The sequence below is a fragment of the Sturnira hondurensis genome, unplaced genomic scaffold, assembly GCF_014824575.4.
Source record: "Sturnira hondurensis isolate 20B ecotype Veracruz unplaced genomic scaffold, ASM1482457v3 Scaffold0021143, whole genome shotgun sequence".
Lineage (NCBI taxonomy): Eukaryota > Metazoa > Chordata > Mammalia > Chiroptera > Phyllostomidae > Sturnira > Sturnira hondurensis.
In genome coordinates, this window is record NW_028093774.1 from 18,406,981 (window position 1) to 18,432,554 (window position 25,574).

The 25,574-nt window shown below is 40.7% G+C and overlaps 1 protein-coding gene across 1 annotated transcript; it reads left to right on the forward strand.

Annotated features, from left to right (window-relative positions):
- Positions 1-8: 8 nt before the first annotated feature.
- Positions 9-25,168, forward strand: ALKBH1 (alkB homolog 1, histone H2A dioxygenase). Its single transcript, XM_037031382.1, has 6 exons — positions 9-199; positions 2,669-2,777; positions 6,517-6,679; positions 15,986-16,076; positions 19,763-19,956; positions 23,950-25,168. Exons 1-6 carry the CDS (start codon positions 17-19, stop codon positions 24,377-24,379), a joined length of 1,170 nt encoding a protein of 389 aa, XP_036887277.1. The 5' UTR covers positions 9-16; the 3' UTR covers positions 24,380-25,168.
- The last annotated feature ends 406 nt before the right edge of the window (positions 25,169-25,574 follow it).

The window sequence follows — 25,574 nt, forward strand, 5'->3', positions numbered from 1 at the left end:
GACGCCGACCGGCGAGATGGGAAAGATGGCCACGCTTTTAGGCTCTGTGGCTACTTTGGCGACTGAGCCGGGGGAAGACGCCTTTCGGAAGCTTTTCCGCTTCTACCGGCAGAGCCGCCCCGGGACCACAGACCTGGGAGGGGTCATCGACTTCTCGGCGGCCCAAGCAGCCCTCGGCACGGGGCCCGGTGCCCACAAGGTACGGAGGTAGCGCCGCACGCCTGCTCGTGGTCTTGACTCGCTTTCTGGATTTCAGTGTTCTCCTCACCTCTTACCGCGTACAGACTGATTGTTACCAAGCGATCCCAGACCCCGTGGGCACGGAGTTGAACTGCCCACAAAACGCCACATTTTGACGGAAAGAGCTCTGCTACTGGTTCCTCCACGCGGCCACTCGTTGCTATGCTCTCGATCAAAAGTGTCTGGGAATTGGTATCTACTCCTTCCATTAACTTGCATTTCTACTTATGTTTGTGTAAATTACCGAAAGCCGTATGCGTAGACGTTATGGGTAGCGCTCTGCATCTTGAAAGAGCCAAGTACCCGAGTAATTCCAGACCTGGGAGGGATCGATGTTGTCAAGCTATTGCTCGTAAAACTTCTGGTACTTGTCTGAGCCTTCAAGAAAGAAGGCATTGCAAGACTTGGGTAATCTCTCTAAATTGAAAGTAGAGGGCTGCCGAGTCTAAGCATCGTCCGTTGTTTCTACCTTCCGCCATGGAAATTAAGAAAGTATCATGGGGGTCAGGGGCACAGGGAGAATCACAACTGTAGTGTAATGTATATGTATTTTTTTTTAAGATTTATTTATTTATTTATCTTTAGAGGAGAAGGGAAGGAGGCAGGGAGAGAAATATCAATGTGTGATTGCCTCTCCTGCGTCCCCTTGCAGGGAGCTGGCCTGCAACCCAGGCAAGTGCCCTGACTCGGAATCCAACCACATTCCTTTAGTTCCGCAGGCCGGCGCTCAATCCACTGAGCTACACCAGCCAGAGCAAATATTTTGTTTATTATTTCCAGAGAGAGGGGAAGGGAGAGGGATATTTTTTACAATTGCATTAGCACTGAGGATACCCGAGCCCTTAATTTGCCCTTGGTATTGTACCCAGATGTCTGGATGAAGCATTCTTTCCAAGCTTAGTAATAGTTCTCAATAAAATTGGAATGCCATAATACCACCATATTTGTCTAGAGCTCAGCTTCTTAAGAAACCTCATTAGCCAAAATGGTCTTATCAGTATAACATACAGAAAGTCTGCACCCCAAGAATAATACACTCAATTTGTGGGATAGCCCTCAGGTCCTCATTCAGCAACTTTTGCCCATACTTGACTATAATGCTTAGATATTTTTAGAATGTAAGTCACCTGAGAAGGTGACATCCTGTCTAGCATTTATCTAAAATAGTAACTTCTCAATAAATACACTATTGAGTATTCACTCCTCACCCCCCCCCAAAAAAAAAACAGACTGGAAGTAGCAAATTAGAGAAGAATGTTACTATCTAAAGACCTAATGAGAGCAGTGGAGAAAGTGAGGAAGGCAACAGAAAAACTATTAAAAGCTTAGAATTTGGTTCAATTTAGTATATGATAGGTCCACAAGTTTATTTTGAGGGTATTGCTGAATTACAGTGCACTATTAAGTGTGGTCTGTTTAAGAAATCATCACAAAGTATTTAAAATTAAAACATTTTATTAGCCTCTAGGTACCTGGAAAAAGTTAGCTTGGTCAGGACTCTCAGAGAGTTCCAAGTAGCTATTTTATTATACAAACTAGTTATATACCAGCTACATGTTGGTATTTTGCCTGGAAATCTCCACACTTGGTGGAGTTAATAGGGTAAGAGAGCATATCTCTTTGAAAGAGAACATTTGATGTATTCTAAGGCAAGCCAGACCCTAAATTTATTATTCATGAGAAGAGTAAAGCTGTTTGTGTTTTTCTCCTAAATGTCCTTTAATGACTTCGTATTGAATCTCTTAATAATTTAATGAGCCATTTGTAAGATGCTGTACATGCAAATAAACTTCATCAGGCCCTCAAAAACTTAATTCCTAATTCCTAATTAACAAAGGCAAAAAAGGTAGGAATGTCTATTTGAAGTTTTATCTAAAAGAGAGCAAATATTACACTTTTAGCAAACAGGGTTCCCAGTGTTTTATTGATACATTTGTTTCTGTATGGTTAAGAGTGTTCTCTTTCCATTCTGTCACTGTCCCCAGCAGGGTGTTCCTCATAGTTTTGTTTAAACACCAACAGTGTGCAGATGCCTCAGAAGCATCATTTTTAGCCCTAACCAAAGTAAACAGCATAGTGACTCAGAGTATTCCAGTATGCTTTGATGACCAGAGTCCAATAAGACATCACAAACGTGTGGTATCATAAAAAAAAGTAGTCTTAAAGGCCAAAATCAGCCTGCTTCTCATTACTACTTAGTTTTGTATAGCTCTCAAGTATTTGTTAGTATATAGATGAGGAAACTGAGGCTCTAAGAAGTTAAGTGACTTATCTAAGTCTTACCAAGTAAGTAGTGGTACTAAGTTTAGGACCCCAGACTTAGGACTCCTAACTTTGCCCCATACCCAAAATGTCTGTAAAGGTCCGCGGTTCTCGGAGTTGACCTGTAAAATAACTTTAGCCCTCTGACTTGTTTCCTTCCTGCCAGGTGGTCAGATCTCAGCTAAGTGTGTCCTCAGTCAGTGACCACGATGCACACAGAGCAGGACTTCAGCCAGTCAGCAAGTGGCAAGCTTATGGACTCAAAGACTATCCTGGTGAGTGCAGCAGACCTAGAAGGTGGAATCAGTTTGTTTGTCTAATCTGAGAGGAGGCGCTTGTACACCAGTACGTAGACCAAGAAAAAAGTAAATGCATAGAATGTTCCACTACCCAACCCCTCCTAAATTCTGCATCATCTAAGAATTCCATTTATTTAGCACTCCCAAAGAATAGAACAGAAGTCAGCAGCGCTGCTTATATTACAGAAAGTGGCCCACCAGACACAAATCAAAAACTGACACTGACTCTGGGCTCCCTGCTGCAACTCTCTGAAGACCCACCTCCTGTAGCAAAAGAACTGCTTTGAGCAATAGCATAATTCACAGTGGTCATTCCAGACACACAATCGCTATATTCTCAGATGGCATAACAACAACTTAAAAATTGCTGCTATCATCAAAGCCGAGTATTTTTAAAAAGAATTGTAGTTAACGAGGTTAAAAGTACTAATAGACTAACCTAGAATTTTTGTTATTTTAGTAATGTTGGGTAGCTCACTTTACAGATAGATAAAGGTAATAATGAAGACTGGGAAATGTTGCCCTGGGTGGTGTGGCTCAGTGAATTGAGTGCTGACCTACAGACCAAAAGGTGTCCAGTTTGATTTCTAGTAGGAGCGCACACTGGGGTTGTGGGCCAGATACCCAGTTGGGGACGTGGGAGAGGCAACCGATTGATGTTTCCCTCACACTGAGGTTTCTGTCCCTGTCTCTCCCTCCCTTCCTCTCTTTCTAAAAATAAATAAAGTCTTTTTTAAAAGTGGATAATATTATTAATATAAAATAATTTAACATTTAAAATAATGTACTGCTATTTTAATAAGATTGATTATTATGAATTATTCAGAAAATATGGAACTGCCTAATTTGGCCAAATAATCTTCTGTCATCTTGTTTCTTTCTAGAGGAGATAAAGTTAACATTGTACTTGTGATTTTAAATATGTATTAAAGGCAAGAGATGCTCCTAAAAGGAAATAATTAATTTTTTTGTTGTGCTAAGGGCCAGGTCTGTGTTATAGCTCTTAATACAGTATGACCACTGAAGTGTTTGTTAATAACATGGAAGGTAATTTTTATTTATTTATTTTTATTTTAATTGTTGTTCAAGTAGTTTTCTGCCCTTTACCCCCATCCCCATCCACCCTCCCAGCTGGTGTATTTACTTTTGAGTTTTTCTAGGATTTTACACTTAAGCCACATCATTTGAATTGGTACCTCACTGTGTCCCTAGAGACTTTATTGTCTTCCCAGACATTGTAAGCTGCATTAACCAGAAGTACAATATAATGTCCAAAACATGGGAGATAACAGTCTCTTCTTATTTTAATTTGATTGGAGGGATTTTGTTTACTTATAGATTCTGCCTCTTTTTTATTTTTAAGATTGTATTCATTTATTTTTTTAGAGAGAGGGGAAGGGAGGGAGAAAGAGACAGAGAGAAACGTCGGTGTGTGGGTTGTCTCTCAAGTGCCCCTCTACTGGGGACCTGGCCCACAACCAGCTCATGTGTCCTGATTGGGAATCGCACCAGCAACCCTTTGGTTCACAGGCTGGCACTCAGTCCACTGAGCCGCACCATCCAGGGCAGATTATACTTCTTAGGGGAACTGGGGGTGCTGCAACCTGTCCTTAGGAGACTGGGCAGGAAGCTGATGGTCACAAGACCAGAAATTGAGTCTGGGGAAAAGTAGACTTGAGGGGGACATGATAATGTTAGAAATTTGAAAAGTTGTACACGAGAAGGATGGGAAGCAGTGCATACTAATGAGTAAAGCCTTGGCTCTGGTACCAGGCTACCAGGGTTCATGCCCCAGCTCTACCATCTACTAATATGACCTTGGGCAAGTTTCTTAATCTCTCTTGGCCTCAGATACAAAATCTTATGAAGTACCCACTTCATAAGATTATTGTGAGGATGAAATGTGAATATGCATGTGAAGTGCTTAGGTCAGTGACTAGCACCTAGTAAAGGCTTAATAAATGTCAGCTGTAAAGCTGGAAGTACTCATCAAGCAGAATTAAAACCCGATTTGGGCTTGCTCTATGTGTCAGAACCTAAGGCCAATGCATGAACATTTAAAAGAGGCAAATTTTAACTTGGTGAAAGGAAGACAGTTGTCTGAAATGGACTGCCTGAAAAGGTGTTAAATTTCTTGTCACTATGCAAGCTTGCACTAGATCAGAGGTCTTCTTCCTTTAATCTTATACTGTGGGGGTGTTATAAGCTTTTTAAAATAATGCTGATAGCATATGGTAGATTATTGGGGGGTTTCTTTTTTTTTCTTTGAAAATATTGACAGTCCTGTCACTGTCCTAAATTACTTGGGGAATTTTACTGATACATGAAGTGCAAAAGAGGCCTCCACACTTACAAGCAAATTTCCCCATTTTTATTTTCCAGTTTTCCTTCAGTTCAGCCAGTCCCTTCACTTTTTTGATCCTACCTTCTTTCACCTTTTATATTTTTTAAGACCTTGTTCTGTTCCTTTCCTCGCTTTTATTTTTAACCAGTTTTCTGCAGGCTCTTTCTTCACAATCTATAAGCATGCTTTGGTCATTTTAACCCCTAAAGGCTGTAAACTTTCCCATTATTTCTTTATTCTTCTTTGACTCCTCAGTCTGTGTTTCTTTTCACAGCCAGGCTCTTAAAAGGCATCTGGTCACAGGGGAGGGAAGTAGGGGGCTGGGTGAAAAAGGTGAAGGGATTAAGCAAAAAAACCCCTCAGGTACACAGATAACACCTGGTGATTATCAAAGGGAAAGAGGGGTGGGGAGAGGTAGAAGGTGGTCTGAAAACAATACGATACACAGATGATGTGTTGTAGAATTGTACGCCTGAAACCCATATAACTTTATTAAACCCAGCTCTGCCACTAAAAAATAAATAAATAAAAGACATTATCTGTATTACTGTCTCTACTGCCCTATCTCCAGGTACTTCATGAAGGACAAAGTTTTTCTATCTCTTTATCTCTAATTCTTAAGCAAATACATAGTATGTGTTTGTTGAGTGTTTGGTGAATTAATCCTTACCATGCAGATTCCAGTTAACTATTGTTACCCTCTTTCACAAAGGAGAAACCCGAGGTTGGATTACTTTCAAGGTCACAGGGATCTTCTCAGCACACATGCTGTGGGTGCAAGCGTCGTGCCATACTAAGCAGATATACGTACCATATTCCCTCCCTGATGTTTTAGTCGGGAGGCAGAAATCACACCCCTTCTTTTAACTGCGGTAATTTAAAGAGTCTTCAGCCAGAAAACAGAAAGTGGAAAAGGCACAAAGGGAGCGCTGATATACCAAAGATGGTAATTGCCAGAAGCAGCCGACTCCTCTATAAATAATAACACCTGGTGAAAATTTGCGAGGTGACTTTTGGCATTTTCAGTTCTAAAATTCACTTTTAGGTAACACAGTTGATCATTTGTGGAATGTTTATTTCTCTTGAGAATAACCCTAACCCTGAAAGCCGAAGATATTTGCATACTGGTAGATGTCTAGCGTTCATCAAACTTGTATCAACTTGAAGAAACTCCTCTTTCTCTAGAATTAGAGAATAGGAATGAAAACATTTGCTTACAGGTATGGAAACCAATGGAAGCATTAGCAACAGGCAATGGAGGGTAAATGGTAAAGTAGAGGGTATAAGGAAGTCAACAGAAATAAATTATCTGAATAACTGATGAAGAATTTCCTCTTCTCCTTTCTTTCCCACCGATCTCTTGTTGTATAGGATTTATTTTCATCCCGAATCCCTTCCTCCCAGGTTACCAGTGGCACTGGGTGAAGCAGTGTCTTAAGTTATATTCCCAGAAACCTAATGTGTGTAACCTGGACAAACACATGACGAAAGAAGAGACCCGAGATCTTTGGGAACAGAGCAGAGAGTTTCTAAGGTAGGTTTTGTCAATCACAATAAAAGCGTTAGTATTCACTTAAGTTACTGCAGATCTTTAAGGAACTGTTCTGTAACGAAGTGACGGGAACTGACTGCCGCACAGTTCTGTGCCTTCCCGCAGAACATTTGCACAGGGTCCTTTGACGGTTACAGTAAAGTGAATTGAGATCTCTTTTAGAGATTTCCTTATCAGGGCTAAGACATCAAGTACATTCTCATTAATCATCAGATGACTGATGTTCATTTAGCTCCAGCCCTTTTTTCTACTTCGAGTGAGTTCCTTTGAAGACTATTGGTATCCCAGCAAAAAGTAACTGAAAGCTCTTTACTTTTACGTCCTAGATGAAGTCAGTTCCATTAGCTGTTCTGTGGTGGGTCAGTTCTTCCTGAAAACTAATGTTTGTACCTTATTGTTGTTTCAACGTTCATTCATTCCAGAAATACGTGTTGTGGATCAGTTGTGGATCAGGCGCGATGCTTAGCGTTGGCGGTACAAAGTAGGCCACGGTCCCTGCGCTCAGGAGTGGCAGTAATTCAGTATCAACAGGAATAATTATAATAGAGTTCAGTCAGAAAAATGCTGAGAGAGCCAGAGGAAGAAATAATTATTTTGGGCAAGAGGGAGGTGTCAGAGAAGAAAAAGTTACTTTTTAATTGAGTTCATTGTTGTCTTTTTTTTATTCTGTTCATTGGAACTGGGTCTTCAGAAAAGATGGGTTTGGCCAACCTGAAAAGCAAAAACACTGTTTAGGGTAGAGAAAGTAGCCTGAGCAAAGAGGTAATGTTTAAAACAGAGTAAGTTCTGAGATAGGAGCACAGTGTGCCTTCATGTGTTTATTCTACTCAGACAATTTCGAGTTTCTGCTGTGTGTCAGATACTGTGTTTGAGTGTTAGAGATTCAAAGACAGATAAGACATGGTCACTGCCTTCTAGAAATGGGTGGGTTAGTCAAGGACAAAGACATAACCATGTAATTAAATACAATTTGGCAGGTACCAAAATAGAGTTTATAAGATATGGGAATGGTGGTTTAGGTGGCTGTGTTGGAGGTGGATTGTGGAAAGTGCTTCCTAGAAGTCATGGATAGAATTGGTAAGAGGTGAAGCAGGGAATGTTGACCTCTGTCTAGGTTAGGGCCACACTACAGGGTTAAGTGCTGTGTAGAGCACTAGTTTAGAGAGAGATTGCCTGAGTTCAAATCCCAGCTCTGCCACTTAAAAGCTTTGTAAACTTGAGCAAGATTCTTAACCTTTCTATGCATCAGAATAGTCCTTTTCTCATTCAGTAGTCTGAGGATTAAATAAGAGAGTATGTGAGAAATCCTTGGAACAGCCTCTTAAAACCGTCACACCAGCTTTGTGTGTTCTGTTTGAGCTTAGTTGCTCTTAGTTGTGGTTTAAGTGAAATTAGTCAAAGAGAGCTTAAAGTTTGATGTTAAAGCAGACTGTGTTTTCAAGTAATTTTTTCCTTCTGACAGATGACTTGGCAGAAATTTCAGTTGTCGTCTTCTAAGATAGGTCAGACAAATCCTTATCAAAAATAAAAAATGTGATCTTCATACCTTCTCTTGTCAAGGGTTGGAAGAAATTGATATGCCCAGACATTGCTGGCAGCATTGAGAATTGATAAGGGGCCTTCCTGGTGTGGCTCAGTGGATTGAGCACCTGCCTGCGAACCAGATGGTCGCCAGTTCTTTTCCCAGTAGGGTGTGCCCAAGGGGCAGCCACATATTGATGTTTCTGTCCCTCTCTTCTTTCCCTCCCTTCCCCTCTATCTAAAAATAAAATAAAATCTTTTTAAAAAATTGATTAGGGCCTAAGTTCTCCTTCTGTCACTGCCCAATATGTATTTGGTTTCTCATCTGGGAAACAAAGGGATTGGACTGGGTAAGCCATTCAGAGTGGTTAGATCATGGTCAGAGTACATCCAGCTCTCCCCACATTGCCAGTGCATACCAGGAGGAGGGCCTGTTGTTCAGAAAGATCCTCTTGCATATTGCAATTATCTACCATGTCAACCACAGGGAGAGCCATGGAAGTAGAGGACCTCTGAGGATCCTTTTAATTTCAGCTTCCTATGTTTCTGTGGTCGGGGAGGAAGAAAGTTTAAATAGAAAATAGGAAATACTTGAATTTAGAAGCATAAATATGTTTGTTCACAAAATTAGGGCACCTCAATTCTATGTTTTGTTCAAAGTTTATTATCATTGAATAGTAAGTATAGCTAGAGATTCTTGCACAAGAGTGTAATAGGTATAAACATCTTCACTGTAGCTTTGCCTGTAATGGGGGGAAAAAAATGAGAAGCAACTTGTCAGCAGGAGACCAGACAAATCAGTCATGACAAAACCTAGCAGAACACAAGCCACTGTGCAACAATTTAAAAAGTCTTCAATCCTACCCTCTAGCAAATGTAGTAGAGTCTGTAGTTATTATGAATAAAGTCATTTCTCAGCATCTCCATCATCACCCCCTTAATGTGAGCCACCATCACTTACCACAGTAGCCTGACCAGTTTCCCTGTGTGTGTTCTTGTGCCCCTTCGGTCTGTTTCGGGGTGCAGACATGACATCATCTTTTTTAGCTTCTCATCAGTAGTGCTGCGATTCAGTTCTGATGCCAGCCACCCAGAGTCAGCACAGACATCACAAGTTAAGGGTGTGGTCCCCAAACGTACTGCCCCCACCTCAGACACCAGCCACAAGTTTGGGAGGTCCCCCAGCTTATCCACACTTGTGACCACCTGGCACAAATTTAGGGAAGTTCCCATGACTGCCTTAGGTTCAGTAACTCTCCTGAAATGCTCAGAAATCAAGAAAACATTATGCTAATGGTTTCAGGAGGGTCCTGAATGCAAAGCATCCTTCCATATCTTCTTGCCCTGGAATCAGGACGAGTCACTCTCCCAGGCCTTCGTGTTCAGAGTTTTCATTGGGATTTTACTACTTAAGCATGATTGATTGGATCACTAGTTACATAATTGAACTCAATTTCTGAATACCACTTCTGAAAAGACTCAATCCTCTAATTAGATGGTTGGTCTTTCTAGCTTGACAGGCCTACGGGTGTGGTCCTTGGGCCCACAGTGAATAACAAAGACATTTCTGAGGGTTTAAAAGCTTTCTCCGGAGACCCAGAGTCAAAGGTCAGTCAAGTTCTTTGTTATACAACATTTAGAATAAAATCAGAAGTTTTCACCAAGGTCTACAAGGCCTAGATGACCTGGCTCTAAGCCACCACTCCAGTCTCATCTACCATTCCTTTTTATTGATTCTCCAGCCATACTGACCTCCATGCTATTCGTTAAACACATCGGGTATACTCAGATAAATAGATAGATTGATTGATTGATTTAGAGAGAGAGAGAGAAGGAGAGAAACATCTATTTGCTAGAGAAACACCAATTGATTGCCTCTCACATGCCCCCAACTGGGGTCCTGGCCCTCAACACAGGCATGTGCCCTCACTGGGAATCAAACTGGTGACTTTAATTTATTTTTAGAGAGAGGCAGGGAGAAAGGAGGAGAGGGAGAGAAACATCAACAAGATAAATGTCAATTAGCAGCCTCTCGCACACCCCCAGTCAGGGACCTGACCCGCAACCCAGGCCTGTACCCTGACCAAGAATCAAGCTGGAGGCCTCACAGTCTGTGGAGCAGCACCCAGACCACTTCAGGGCCGTGCTCAGGTTCTCTGTGAACGCTGTTCTGCTACTTGGAAGCTTTTTCTTTTAGATAACCAGTGACTTCTCCCCTTAGGTCTTTGTTCTGGTATCTTACTAGAAGTGATACCCCTACCATTTAATCGTCAGTAGTCCTGTTTTCCCTCCCTCTTTATCCCCTTGTCCTGTGTTTTTATTCTTAAGTGCAAAAGGTACTTACCAGATATTTGTGGAATTAATTAGTTAATGGATACTTTTGTGTACCTTTTGAATTTTGTGAATGTATTATTTAATAAAAAATAACTTCAAAGAATAAGTAAGAAATACAAATTTAAATAAAGCAACTTTGTTCCATAAGCTTATGAAATGCCTTGTATTCATTATATATATATATATATATATATATATATATATATAAACTTTTTATTTTTTTAAATATTGTTTATTTATTTATTTTTACAGAGAGGGGAAGGGAAGGAGAAAGAGTGGGAGAGAAACATCAGTGTGTGGTTGCCTCTGATATGTCCCCCACTCGGGACCCGGCCCACAATCTAGGCATGTGCCCTGACTGGGAATCGAACCAGCGACCCTTTGCTTCACAGGCCCGTGCTCAATCCACTGAGCTACACCAGCCAGGGCCTATATATAAACTTTTTAAATTGATATTCTCACCGTGAAAACAAATAATCTTTTCTCCTTTCTGCTCCTTTTAAATTTTGTTACGGTGCTATTAATAGCATTTATTATAGTGACTCCAGAAAAGAAGGCCACCAGCCCTAGGAAGCATCAGCTCTGGGTAAAAAAATAAAACAGTTTTTGAAAAGTACTGTTAGAGGCTGACAGGAAAATGTTTCTAGACTAAGCTAGGATTTGAAGATCACCACTCAAGTGAAACTAAGATACTCGTTTTGGTAGAGAGGTGATAGCAAAAGTCAGGCTGCAGTGAGGATGGCAAATACTGAGTCCTTTTGTAAAGATTTGATTATAAAGAGAAAGAGCAATAGATGCAGGGCAGAGGGAAGCAGGACATGAAATGGAGGCTTGAGGGGGAGGTCAGCTTGGGAAGTTGGCCTTAGTGGAAAGACATGGGAGCACTGCTGAAACGAGGAGGGGAGGACGGGGTAAAGATTTTGAAAGTTTAGGGGAGGGAAATTGAAATCATTCACTGGATCATTGGATTGGCCCCTGTGCTCATTGTCCTAGAAGGGAGTGAGAGAGGGACTGAGCACTTCATGTGAGTGATGGTTCAGAACAGTAGGTAGATTAGATAAGACTAAATATTTGTGAAATTAGCAAAAGGATGTCTGCAATTAAGGTAGAATTTGATGTCCATTTGCAGCGGTTGACAAAGATCCAGGTTGAGAAGGGAGACAAAACTGGAAACACTCATACTGAAGAAAAAAAGTTCTGGGGACAGGAGATGGAACTTTAAGACAGAAAGTTGTGGTTATGCAGAGAAATATTCAGAATTGTGAAAGACAATTCCCAAGCCTTTAAAAATGACTGAAAACAAAACCTGCAATAGCATTTTGAAGTTTTTCTTTTTAAATCATTTTAAATTTGTTTTTAAACAACTTTAGACTCTTTCTTTCCTGAGTATTTTTGCTTTCACAGTGATTGACTAACATCCCTTGAGGCCGGAAAGAAAATACTAATGCTTAATTACAACACCCAGACTACCACTGCACAGAGTTCATTTCCATCTAAGTAGGGGTTTGGTTGAAAGCAGCGCTGTGGAACGTGATTGCTGAGAGAAATGCCAGCACTTACCCAGAGCACTTACCATGACTGAGAGGGAGCAAACTGCTGTGTGGGCACATTCACGGGGGAGAAGGTGACCAGCCCGCCCATCCATCATCCTCCTGCTAGTGCCTGGAGGGGCAGCCAGGACAGGGAGCATGGCGTGCTTCTGTTTGCAGCAAGAACCAATAATTAGGGTCACACTTGCTTGAAAACATTTTTTTTGATAATTGATAAAGATTTAAAGTTGGGTTAGGTGCCAGCATATTCCCTGCATTCCTAAGGGTGGCTATGGTAGGTTTGTTGGCACTGAGCTGCCTTGGTCTCTTTTTAGACGTGTCAGGTTTAAAAAGAGAACAGCCTGCTCATGCCTTTCATTAATTTCTCAGTATTCTGCTTGGAAATTATTTGGGAGTTGTTAAATTCAGTTTTGGCTTTACACTGTTCACAGTGTTCAGGGGTGACTTTTCTGGACACTTTGTTACCCAAGAGGCCCATGGGAACCAGAAGTGTCCCTAAGATGATACTCAGACAAGAAGTGTCTGGTGTTGGCCACTTCTGCTGCACTCACAGCTGAAAGACAAGCGTTAAAACAGTTATTGCTACTTGGCTTCCCGAAATTCTATACAAAGGCAAGAAGTGAAATCAAGTTCTTAGAAGAGAGTGTGAAGTGAGGGATGAAATCTCATACCTACGTGGGTTTAACACATTACACAAGGATATATATTAAATTTTTTAAATGGCTTAGACACTCAGCGATCACAACTTTCACTAATCAAGTCCTTAAGCTTTGTTTTTCCTTTTTGTTAGGAGAACTGGGTTTAATGCTTTTGAAAGTAAGGCTCTGACATCTTTTATATCCTTGGACCAATCCCCTCTTACAAGGCAAACCCAAAGCCTTCCTTATAGTGATAGTTTGTTTCTAAAAAAGGAACTCTATTTAAAAAGGCATATTATAGGGTGGTTTCATTGATTCTTGATTGCTACCGTAATTTTTATAATTTTATTGGTAATATCCTGAATCTATGTTAAGTACAATTATGTGTACCCTTTTGAAGAACATTAGACTGAATCTTTTGATGGAAAGGCAGCTTGCTGGTGCCGTATCAAATGTCTAAAGTACAGTCACCTTCTATATTATTCCCAGGCCTGCGTGTTATTATCTTTCTTTGTTCAGATCAGTCTGATTTTTATGTAATAGTATGGGTTCTAGAAAAAGATGGAAATGTTTTGTCCTGTTTTTTAAATTTTGTCTAGGATAGTGTTTAAATGTGGTCCCAGAGTGTAGCTTGGGAACTTAGAAATGTACATTCTTAGGCACCACCCTAGACCTACTGCACCACAATGTATAGGTGGAGGCCCAGCGTGTGAATGTTAACAAGCCCTCCAGGTGATTCTGAAGAGCATTAAAGTTTGAAAACCACTTGGCAGAAACTAAGTAGGGTACACACAAGCCCTGTAAAAGCTTTCTGTACAGCTCTTCCCTTTGCTACCTCAGGACACCCATCTATTTTGAAATCTAGATTCCATTTATACACTACTGGCTTTAGCATCTTTCTTTTCTTCCTCATTGAAAACACACAGCTTCAATATCCATGAAATCATTGTTCTGTTCTTCAGCAGCATTTTCTCTTGTCTTTGAGATTTTTTTGCTGTTTTGCTTTTTTTTTCAATTATAGTTTACATTCAATATTACTTTCTGTTAGTTTCAGGTGTATGAGATTATCTTTAAATAAGGAATTAGGTTTTAAATAATATCTTGGAAAGAGGAATAAATAGAATGGATCGCCTCTATAGGGTACTTATGTAACTTATATAAATGCCCCATTATATTCCTATTTATATTACTATTAACTGCAAGATTCACATGAGTCCAGAAATAAGAGGTTATACTTATTTCTCTATCTCAATGCTACTAAAGTAGAATATTTTTTATGGGAGCAGTATCAGGAAATCCTTTTATTGTACCTTTAACTGAAGAAACATTGGTAGAACTCAGGTTGTGTTACTATGTTGCTTTTTTGTTGTTTTTACACACAAAATTTAAATAATGAATGGTGGTTATGCATAACTGTCCACATCTGCTAATTGCAGTCACTGTCCACATCTACATATCTTTTTCCCTAAATTGTTAATAGTTGTCTATCCTGTTATGCCAGAGGTCCCCAAGTTTAGTGATTAATCAGGAGAAGTGACAGGGCTCAGCCTATAGTTGGACGTATGAAAAAAGATAATTGTGATGAAAGAATACAGACCAAAATTAGCGAAGGGAAAAGGACATGGAGCAATGTCCAGGCACAACCAGACTGGAGCTGCAGGGTGCTCTCCCAGTGAGGTCACACAAGGTGCAGCTCATTCCCCTAGCAACGAGTTGTGATGTGTGAAGTGTTATCTGCTAGGGAAACTCAGTGCCCAGGTTTTTACTAGCATGGTCGCAGTGGCAGTCTCTGCCTAGTGTACCAAAATTTCACACTCCCAGAAGGAAAGCAGGTATTCAACATTAACTGTATTGTTAGGACCAACAATTTGGGCACAGTGAGCTACAGATTTGGGAATGGTGTGAGCCTCCAAAACCCAATTTTCAGCAGCCTGCCAAGGGCCATCCTTGTAAGCAGGCCTGTCGGGGGATAGCAGTCAGACCTGCTATGCCTCTTTTCTGCATGGCTGTCCTAAATAAATTTGGGTGTGTTTTATTTCTTTTAGCTACTGGTCTTGATGTGTGTATGTATCACAATGTCCTTAGAATGTAAACTCATGAAGACAGGTAGCATCTATTCTGTAAACTCTTGGTCAAGCATCAAGATGAGTGACATTTAGAGCTGAGACTCTAATAAATCCTTTGTTGCTTCTGCTCCTGCCGGATGTCTGTGTTGCCTAGTGCATCGCTCCCTGTTGAAAGGCTGCCCATTCTTCAGTGCTGCGCTCAACTCCCAACTCTGCCATGAAGCCCCAGCTGATTAGACAATGGACTTTGAGCTCTTCTTTTTCTTAATTCTAGTGGCCCACAAAGTCTTGTGCTGTTCATTCAGGAGTAGATTTTCTACTACTACTTAAATTTTCCCATAATTTCTTATGCTTACCTATCATCTCCTGTCAGAATACAAACTCCTTAAAGTAGTCTAATCTTTTTTAAACAGCAATTCTTGAACAACAAAAAAATTTTGATTGATAAATTACATAGAAAAAATAAACTAAGTAAAATGATTAGACCTAGCATTCTTGTATTTTTAGATATTTAGAAGTAAATCAGACCAACAGCCTTCCTCTTTAGAAAAAGTTTATCCCATAGATTTGATCATATAAGCTTTTAATTGCAGAAAGGAAACATCCTCAGTTTGAACAGGACTGTCAGAAACCAGATGACAGTGGTCCTTAGTGGTTCACTAAGCCTCGGTTGTCTAAGCTGTCTAAGAAGTCATGCCAACCCGGTTATTGATTACATTCTGTGTTTTGCCAAACTTGCCCTGACCTGCAGTTCTGGGAAGCCATCATCATTAAAGTCATAGTGATAGCTGTGATTAATCATATACCACTTTTAGCAAACCAAATTGAACATGTTGTGTTGGGCAAATTCCAATTATCCATTGTGCTCTTGGTCCCATTTCCCATGGACAGATAAACATGTTTCTGTTGCCATTCTTGTTTTATCATTGAGATGCTGGACACTTTCCATTTAAAACTGATTCCACTGAGTAGAGGATTTAGAACCAAGGACAAGAAATCAGAAAATGATACCACTTTTTTTACATTCTTGCCCAACTTATCTATTCTGATCTCCCCTATGGAGATCTTGGCTAACGACATATACCATGGAATACCAAATTTAGACTTCAAGGTCTGAACAAACAACTGTTACTGCCATTTAATATCAATAAAACCCTCCGTTGCCTTTAATTTTTGCAGATATAAAGAAGTGAATAAACGGAGACCCCGAAGCTTACTAGAGAGGCTGCGATGGGTGACCCTAGGCTACCATTATAACTGGGACAGCAAGGTATTCGACTTCTCTTGCTAATTCCATTGTTTTCCATTTTTGTGCTTCTTGGGCCTACAGAGAGGGATTTCTTCCTGGTCAAGATTACAATATCATATTATGCATTCACAGAAGGATCTTTTATATTTATTCCCTCCTAAAATCCTGTTGACACACTATCCCAAGAGGCATGGATCATTTATCAAGAGAAAAAATTTTTTCCTCATACTCTCAGGTTATATTATTATATCAGAAGTCATCAGTACTTTCTGTAAGTAGGTGTTAGGGATATCAATTTTTCTATACTGCCTTCAAGTGCAGTGGTCAATTATGACCTTTATTTCCATTATTGTTTAGTGTTTGTCAAGCATTTATTTCCTATATAATATCTTCCTGGAGTAAAAGAAGATCCAGATACTTCTGGTGTTCTCGTTAATCCACAGAAGGACTTGAAGGATCTGGATGCCTCAGCTTTCTGTGTAAAGTTGGAGCAGGAGACAAGTGGGAAGAATATCATAAAATTAACGAAGTTCCATGGGCGTTTTGTTTCATTTTGTTTTTGAAGTATAGTTTCTTTCCTGACTTCTCTGCTTCAGAGAATGTCTCCTTTATCTCTGATGGTGCAGTGTCTCTTGTTTCAATGAGATATTTGCCACCAAGTAAGAGGACTAATTCTGAGAGTGAACTGAATAAAGCAGAGAAATAGACCATCTTGCTTCTAACCAGTTACTCTCTAAAAGCTCTATAGTTTCAGTCACCCCAGCTTATTAGCATGTATATTATCTGATGAAAATAATGAGTTACGTAAAAATATTCATGATATGCCCTGGCTGGTGTAGCTCAGTGGATTGAGCACAGGCCTGCGAACCACACGATCGAGGTTCGATTCCCAGTCAGGGCACATGCCTGGGTTGCAGGCCAGTTCCCAGCAGGGGACTCATGAGAGGCAACCATACATTTGTAGTTCTCTCCTCTCCTCCCCTTCCCCTCTAAAGATAAATAAATAAAATCTTTAAAAAATAAATAAAAGGAAAAAATATTTGTGATATAATTCCTATTTTCAGTGATAGTGATTTAGTGGAAAACTAGCGTCTTCAGATTAGACAGCCTTGCCTTCAACAAGGATGGTACCTGTCTCATAAGGTCATTGGGATGAATACATGACTAATGCCTGTGCGGTGATTACAACAGTGCCTGGCTGTTCTGAGAGTTAAGTGCGTTAATACAAATGTTAGCTGGTTGTTTTTTATGGTGTTATTTTTATTATTGATATTGTTACTCTTTAAAGACCTCAAAGTGAGCTTCATTTCCTAACAAAAATGTGGAGTGAGAATTATCAAAAGCTAAGTAATCAGAGAAAAGTGAAAGAGAATTAAGAAAGCATAGTGCATAGACAGCGTGGAGAGGGTTCAAAGCCCGAAATAGAAATTACCTCATTGTAGCACAGGTGGTATAGTGTTAGAATAGCAGCTCTGAGTGGTTCATCTTCTTTGAGGATTAAAACTGTAAATGGCAGAGAAAACCTGGAAGGTCTCAACTACACCCTTAACGTTGAGGTGTTAAATAGGAACTGTTTTTCTGTGCAGTTCAGGAAAAGAAGAAAAAGAAAACAGGGAGATTCCAACTGAGGAGGTTTGGCCATCCATCAAAGACTTCTCACAAAAGTCTTCCAGAACCTGAAATGAAAGTTTGCTTCCAGCTGAAGTAAATACATTCTCTCAAGAGCCATGACTTTGTTGCTCCAGATAGAATGTGTCGTGTGAGATACAGAGTGAGACAGAAGTGGATTTTCTAATCAGAGTTGTGGTTGTTGAGCAGAAGAAGTGGGAGGAGCACATCCAGACTAAGGAAGAGAGTCGGGCTGCTGCAGCCCCAGAGCCAGGCAACCTCTCCAACTCACCTGTGCAGGAGATTGCTGTCCTTCTCATGGCGCGTATAGACTTTGTACAGAGACTGAGTTTTCTGGCCTTGATTTTTTTTAAGGTTTGTTTATTGATTTTAGAGAGAGAGTAAGATGGAGAGAGAGAGAAACATATGTGCCCTGACCAGGGATCAAACCTGCAACCTTGGTGTATCGTGTGTGCTCTAACCAACTGAGCTAGGTGGCCAGAGCTGGAGTTTCTTTGTTGTCGTTGTTGTTTGGTTTTTTGTTTTTGTTGTTGTTTAAGAAAAGAGGGTATTTGTGATCCTTAGATGCTAAAAATAAAGGAATTTCAGAGTGGTACGTGCTAAAAATGACTTCCATGTTAAGGTCCTGCTGTGAGGCATGGTGTAAGTCAGTTTCAGTTCAGATGTCTTGAGCACGTTGTCCCCTCAGAGTGACCACCAGTGAACCCAACACTAAACCATATGGCAGTCTCAGGGGTCCATAACCAAACTGGCAATAGTATGTGAGTGGCTTCTTTTGTTGTTGTTGTTAAGATTTTATTTAGGGAGAGGTGAGGAAAGGTGATAGGGAGAGAAACATTAAAGTGTGGTTGCCTTTTCTGCACCCCCTACTGGGTACCTGGCCCGCAACCCAGGCATGTGCCCTTACTGGGCATTGAACCAGTTACTTTGGTTTACAGGCCAGCACTCAATCTGAGTTGCCTTTTTATTTTTTTAAAAGATTTTATTTATTTATTTATCTTTAGAGGGGAAGGAGAGAGGGAGAGAAACATCAATCTATGGTTGCCTTTTGTGCGTCCCCTGCTGGTAGTTAGCCTGCAAGGAACCGGCCTGCAACCCAGGCATGTGCCCTGACTGGGAATCGAACCGCAATCCTCTGGTTCGCAGGCCCGCGCTCAGTCCACTGAGCTATGCCAGCCAGGGCCCCTGAGTTGCCTTTTAAAAAAAAAAAAAGAAACTTTGTATTTTAGGATACATTTAGATTTATAGAAAAGATGAAATGTAGTATAGAGAGTTCTATATACCCTGTGCCCAATTCCTCCTATTATTAACACCTGTCTGTATTATTAAAATGGTACCTTTGTCTCAATTAGTAGACCGATAGTAATACATTATTATAAGAGTAAAGTCCATACATACTTCATTCAAATTTTCTTAGTTTTTAACTGTACGTTTTCTGTTCCAGGACACCACATTACATGTAGTCATTATGTCTCTTTAGGCACCTCTTGGCAGTAACTTTTTTTTTAGAAGTTAGGTCATCATTTTTGTTTTTTATTGATTTGAGAGAGAGAGGGACATCGATGTGAGAGAGAATCATCAATCAGTTACCTCCTGCATGCTCCCCAGCAGGGAATCGAACCTGTAATCTAGATATGAACCCTGTAACCTAGGTGTGTGCCCTGACTGGGAATTGAACCTATAACCTTTGGTATGTGGGTTGATGCTCCAACCAAATGAGCCACTCTGCCAGGGCTGCAGTAACAGTACTGATTTACCTTTTAACCATAAAAGAACTATCCTGTTTGGGATTAAAGTATACTAGAGAGAGGTTGTATCATTGCTTAATGTGTAGACTCCCTGCAGGATGAATTTGTCTGGTTTATCTCTGCATAGCAGTGTCTCCTATCCAATAGACACTCAGTATTTTGAGTGGCTTATTGTTAGATTCTGGAATGCCTCAAGGAATGGATGGGTAAATCATGCTATGCTAATATTCATGTAAGCTAGATGATTTTTAAATGCTAATTAACCTTATTTCACAGTTTCCTACTTTCCTGAGATCATTGTTTTTCTTATTTTCCCTGCTTTTGTTAAAGAAATACTCAGCAGATCATTACACACCTTTCCCTTCTGACCTGGCTTTCCTCTCAGAGCAAGTAGCTGCTGCCTGTGGATTTCAGGGTTTCCGAGCCGAAGCAGGTATCCTGAATTACTACCGATTAGATTCTACGCTGGGCATTCACGTAGATAAATCTGAACTTGATCACTCCAAGCCCCTGCTGTCATTCAGGTAAGTTCATTCTGGAGATTTGGGGTTACTTTTTATCACCTCATTTCGTTTCTAAAGCATGTTTAAAATAAAAACATTAAACTTTTACTTTTTAAAGTATATTTTATTGATTATGCTATTACAGTTTTCCCAGTTTTTTCTTCTCTTTATCCCCCCTCCGCCCTGTGCCCCGCAACCCTCCAGCATTCCCCCCTCCTTAGTTCATGTTCATGGGTTGTACATACAAGTTCTTCAGCTTCTCTGTTTCCCATACTGTTCTTAACCTCTGCCCTTCTATTTTATGCCTACCAATTATGCTTCTTACTCCCTGTACCTTCCCCCCCAATATTTCACCTCCTCCTCCCCACTGAACACCCTCCATGTGATCTCCATTTCTCTGATTCTGTTCTTGTTCTAGTTGTTTACTTAGTTTTTGTTCTTCAGGTTCAGTTGTTGATAGTTGTTTGCTGTCATTTTACTATTCATACCTTTTCATTTTCTTCTATTTCTTAGATAAGTTCCTTTAACATTTCATATAATAAGGGCTTGATGGTGATGAATTCCTTTTACTTGACCTTATCTGGGAAGTACTTTATCTGCTCTTCCATTCTGAACGATAATTTTGCTGTATAGAGTAATCTTGGATGTAGGGTCATGCTTTTTATGACTTCAAATACTTCTTTCCAGTCCCTTCTGGCCTGTAAGGATTCTTTTGAGAAATCAGCTGATAGCCTTATGGGCACTCCTTTGTAGGTAACTGTCTCCTTTCCTCTTGCTACTTTTAAGATTCTCTCTTTATCTTTAATCTTGGGTAGCTTAATGATGATGTGCCTTAGTGTTTTCCCCCTTGGATCCAATTTCTTTGGGAGCCTCTGGGCTTCCTGGACTTCCTGGACTTCCTGGAGTCTATTTCCTTCACAAGATTGGAGAAGTTTTTCTTCATTATTTGTTCAAATAAGTTTTCAACTTCTTGCTCTTGTTCTTCTCCTTCTGTCACCCCTATGATTTAGATGTTAGAGTGTTTATAGTTGTCCCAGAGGTTCCTAAGCCTCTCCTCATTTTTTTGAATACTCATTTCTTCATTCTGGTTGGGTGTTTGTTTCTTCCTTTTGTTTCGAATTGTTGATTTGAGTCCAGGTTTCCCTTCCCTTCACTCTTGGTTAGCTGTATATTTTGCTTTATTTCACTTTGCATAGCCTTCACGTCTTCCTCTATTTTGCAACCATACTCGACCATTTCTGTGAGCATCCTGATTACCAGTGTTTTGAACTCTGTATCTGGTAGGTTGGCTATGTCCTCGTCACTAAGTTCTTTTTCTGGAATTTGGTCTTTTCTTTCATTTGGGCCATATTTCTTTGTCTCGGTGTACCTGTTAATATTGTAGGGGAGCAGGGGCTTAGGTATTTGCCAGGGTGAGGAAACCCTCTTTTGCTGTGATGCGGCGCTGTCTGTGGAGGAAGGGTCAGAGAGGGAACAGTGCAGCTCCCTTGCTCTGCTCTGGCCCCTCTTTGCAACAATCTCTCTTATGTGAGACTGGGAGTCCCCCCACCCCCTTGCCGTGACACCGCCCACAGTAGTTTACAGCTAGCTTGAATTTTTTTAAGGATTTTCTTTTTCTTTAAGGTTTTTATTTATTTGTTTGTTTGTTTGTTTTTATAGAGGGGAAGGAAGAGAAACATCAGTGTGTGGTTGCCTCTCACCTGGGGACCTGGCCTACAACCCAGGCATGTGCCCTAGACCAGGAATCAAACCTCTGACCTTTTGGTTCACAGGCTGGTACTCATTCCACTGAGCCACACCAGCCAGGGCAGCTTGAATGTTTAGTTTCCTGGTCAGCCAGCCCTGCCTCTCTCATACAGTCCACCACCTTGAGGAGGCCTCTCAGCCAGCTCCACCTTGCCCATGTAGTCTGTGCCTTGCCGTGTGACCTCTCTGCTGAGCTGCCTTATTTCCCATCTCTGCCCCTCCTACCAGTCTGGGTGAATGTTTCTTTATCTCCTTGGTTGTCAGAGTTCCATGCAGTTTGATTTTTCTGGCACTTCTGGTTGTTTATTGTTTTTAGATTGGTTGTTATCCTTCTTTTGGTTGTGTGAGGAAGTAAAGGGTTTCTACCTATGCCTCCATCTTGATCAGAACCCCTATATGCATCCAAAAACATTCAACTTTTATTAAAAATGACTGGATCTATAATTTTTCACTTCTGGGCATTTTAACCATGTATCATAAGTAAAGCCAGTATAGTCCTTTAAGAATAACTAGATTAAGGCCCTGGCTGGTGTAGCTCAGTGGATTGAGTACAGGCCTGTGAACCAGAGGATTGCGGTTCGATTCCCAGTCAGGGCATATGCCTGGGTTGCAGGCCAGTTCCTAGCAGGGGATGCATGAAAGGCAACCATACATTGATGTTTCTCTCCCTCTCTCTTTCCCCTCTAAAGATAAATAAATAAATAAATAAATAAAATCTTTAAAAAAAAGAATAACCAAATTACAGTTAATATTTCTGTTGAAGTCTATTTCTGCATGGAGTCTGCCTTTTGTAATGAGAGGTATTGTCAGTGTCTGTGGAATAGGCAAGTGGAAGGCCATACAGCAGAGTAAGCATTTCTTTTGGAATAGAGAAGAGCAAAGCACACAAGCCTAAATAGGTCCCTCTTGTCTCCCTAAACATAAGTTGGAATTTATACAGAGTACTGCACCTGTATCTGACAAAGAAAGTGCCTGACAGAATCTTTTATTATTACCTTATCTTTAAAATGAACAGGAATGATAAATACAGTGGAGGCCTTAAATGTAGTACTCCCCTCTTCTCCACAGAGGATATATTCCATGACTCCCAGGAGATACCCGAAACCACAGACAATGCCAAACCCTAGATATGCTGTTTTTTTCTTACATACATAACCTCCGATAAAGCTGAATTTATAAATTAGGCACAGTAAGAGATTAGAGTTACATGAATGTGGTCAGTAGTTTTGAGGGGTCTCTTGCTAAAGTCTTTGGACAAGCTCAGTGCTTCTGGGCAGAGCAGAACGTGCTGCTGTCAGTCAGAACTCATTGCCGGTTCATGTCTTCCACCCACAAACGTGTGCCTGTTCCATCTTCACTGAGCACTCACCACTCACTGTGGCTGTAACTTTTGTACTTTGAGGGCAACAACAAAACTAGCACAGATGCCTTTGTCCCTCATAAGCTCACGGGTAGAAGATTTGTTCTGACTGTATCTTAGCAACCTTAGTAAGAAATTTTTTTCCTTATTTAATCAAGAACTTCTACCTTTTCACTTAAAGGAACCACTTTTTGGCTTCTGTTTGGCATATCTGAATTGCAAGCATCACTACTTTTATGCTTTGGAGCCATTATTAAGTATAATAAGGGTTACTTGAAACAAATACTGCAATACCCAGACAGTTTGATCCAGTAACTGAGTTACTACTAAGTGACTGGACAGGGAGTGTATACCACATGGATTCGCTGGACAAAGGGATAAAAAATCATGTCCAGGCTGGACAGATCAGGGTGCCCACTACAAGATCTCATCACACTACTCAGAACAGGGTACACTTTAAAATTTATGAATTGTTTATTGAGTCGTTTATTTCTATTTAATAATTTTGGACCACAGTTGACAATGTGTTACACACTGCAGAAACCAAAATTGGATAAAGGCGCGGACTACTATAATTTTATTGGAAGACTTAAATCCTAAAGAGGCATCAATAAAACTTACATGGATAATTTTAAAACTAAATTCTTACTTTGCTTTTTTAACTGCTTCAAATTTTATGTCACTGCAGTCCTGTGGACCATGACAAGTTCAAGTAGCAGATTATAGATTGGTCACTCACACAAAAGCCAAAAGAGAAGAGCGTAGCACCCTTTGAAAAGGAAGATTTAGGAGCAATAAGTATTGAGCTGAAATTAGGAAATGCAGTTAGCAGTATCATCACCAACCACGGTTAGTTAACAGAAACTTACTGTTGTGTGTTGTTTTACCTTTTTTTTTTTTTTTTGTAGCTTTGGACAGTCTGCCATCTTTCTCCTTGGTGGCCTCAAAAGAGATGAAGTGCCCACAGCCATGTTTATGCACAGCGGTGACATCATGGTAATGTCAGGTTTCAGTCGCCTGTTGAACCATGCAGTTCCAAAGGTCCTTCCAAGTTCCAACGGGGACAGCCTGCCTTGCTGCCTAGAAACACCTCCCCCAGCTGTCATCCCTGGAGACTCGGTAGTGCAGTGCTGTTCTGTGGAGGACTGGCAGGTGTGTGCCAGCTACTTGAGGACGGCTCGTGTTAACATGACTGTCCGACAGGTACTGGCCCCCGACCAGGACTTCCCTTTGGAACCCACGGAGGAGAATAAAAGAGACATCACTGCTGAAGGTTTCTGCCACCTTGACGACGAGAATAGCCAAGTAAAACGAGCTAGGTTAAACCCTGACAGCTGAGACTGGGGGTGCCCATTCCTTTTACTTAGGCAGATCTTACGGTAAATGACCGTGCCGTTTTGTATTGCCATTGGCTTCAGCACCAAGACGGGCCAAAACAGAGACGGGAGAAATCATTGATCACACTGTTGCCTTGGAACCCCTTCTTGCAGAGTGAACTGACTTGTCACATACACCAGTGCCTAAGCAGGACTGGACCAGACCGGTGTGTGACACAGTGCTGTCCTGCTTAGGCAGCAACGTATGTGAGAAGCCCAAGAAGGTATGACATTCTACAAGAGCCTTCTCAGCCTCTCCATTACCTCTGAGGGAAGTAGAAATGAGTTTCCATGGCTATGGAGTCTTTAAATACCTCAGATTTTATTAATGGGGAATGTGATAGCCCTCCCACCAACCCATCTAGTGATTTTGTGATAAAATTGCGGTTCCATGAACCAACCATTAGTCTCACGTATTCATTCTTCCCGTTAATGTCAAATCTTTTGATCTTGTCTTTCATCTTTTCTGGCCTTCACAGAAGAATCCTATAACCATTAAGACAATGGAAATGGAAATCTCACCCCCTAGAAAAGAAATTAATCACAGCCATCTCGTTCCTAAAATATAAATATTTATAAACTCAAGGAAAGGGAACGGTAGTTTCCCCAGATGTCTTTTAGGTCTCCAAATTGTTGGCTTTTTAAGGCTATTTTAATTGTTGGACTGAAAGAGTTCCGGGAATGTTCTGTACTGTTTTCTCTGTGAATAAACTTACTCGGTTTTAAATTAAAGATCTGTATCTATCTTTGAGGGTTAATGTATCTGGGAGTAGTTTTTTTTCTGCTTCTGCTTACTGTATTATTCTTGCTTTTAAAGTCCTCTGGCCGTTTCTACCCTACACCATCCTGCTCGCCCTAAGTACTCTTTGTGGCTGTCTCGGAGGAGAGAATATTCTTTGATATCCCGGTCACTGCTGTCTTTATTAACTGTAGGCTTGGAAAATACATGAAGCGTCGAGTTTTAATCTTTGTACCTCCACCAACTCAACTCACTACCCTGAATGAAGTTACTGGACGTTTCTCTGGATCTCAGTTTCCTCATTCATAAAGTGAAGATAATATTTACTTCCATCTTCCTAGAGGGAAATGTATATTTCTGATGATAATGGGAATTTAGTGCTCCTTTCTGGAAGCATCCTGTGCCAATATTTTACTTC

Bases quoted from the DNA above. Each gene is read 5' to 3' on its own strand.
- ALKBH1 (XM_037031382.1), top strand. From the start codon at position 17: ATGGGAAAGATGGCCACGCTTTTAGGCTCTGTGGCTACTTTGGCGACT. The intron at 2,778-6,516 runs GTGAGTGCAGCA...CTTGTTGTATAG, and splicing joins TGGACTCAAAGACTATCCTG to GATTTATTTTCATCCCGAAT. The intron at 19,957-23,949 runs GTAAGTTCATTC...TTTTTTTTGTAG, and splicing joins AAGCCCCTGCTGTCATTCAG to CTTTGGACAGTCTGCCATCT.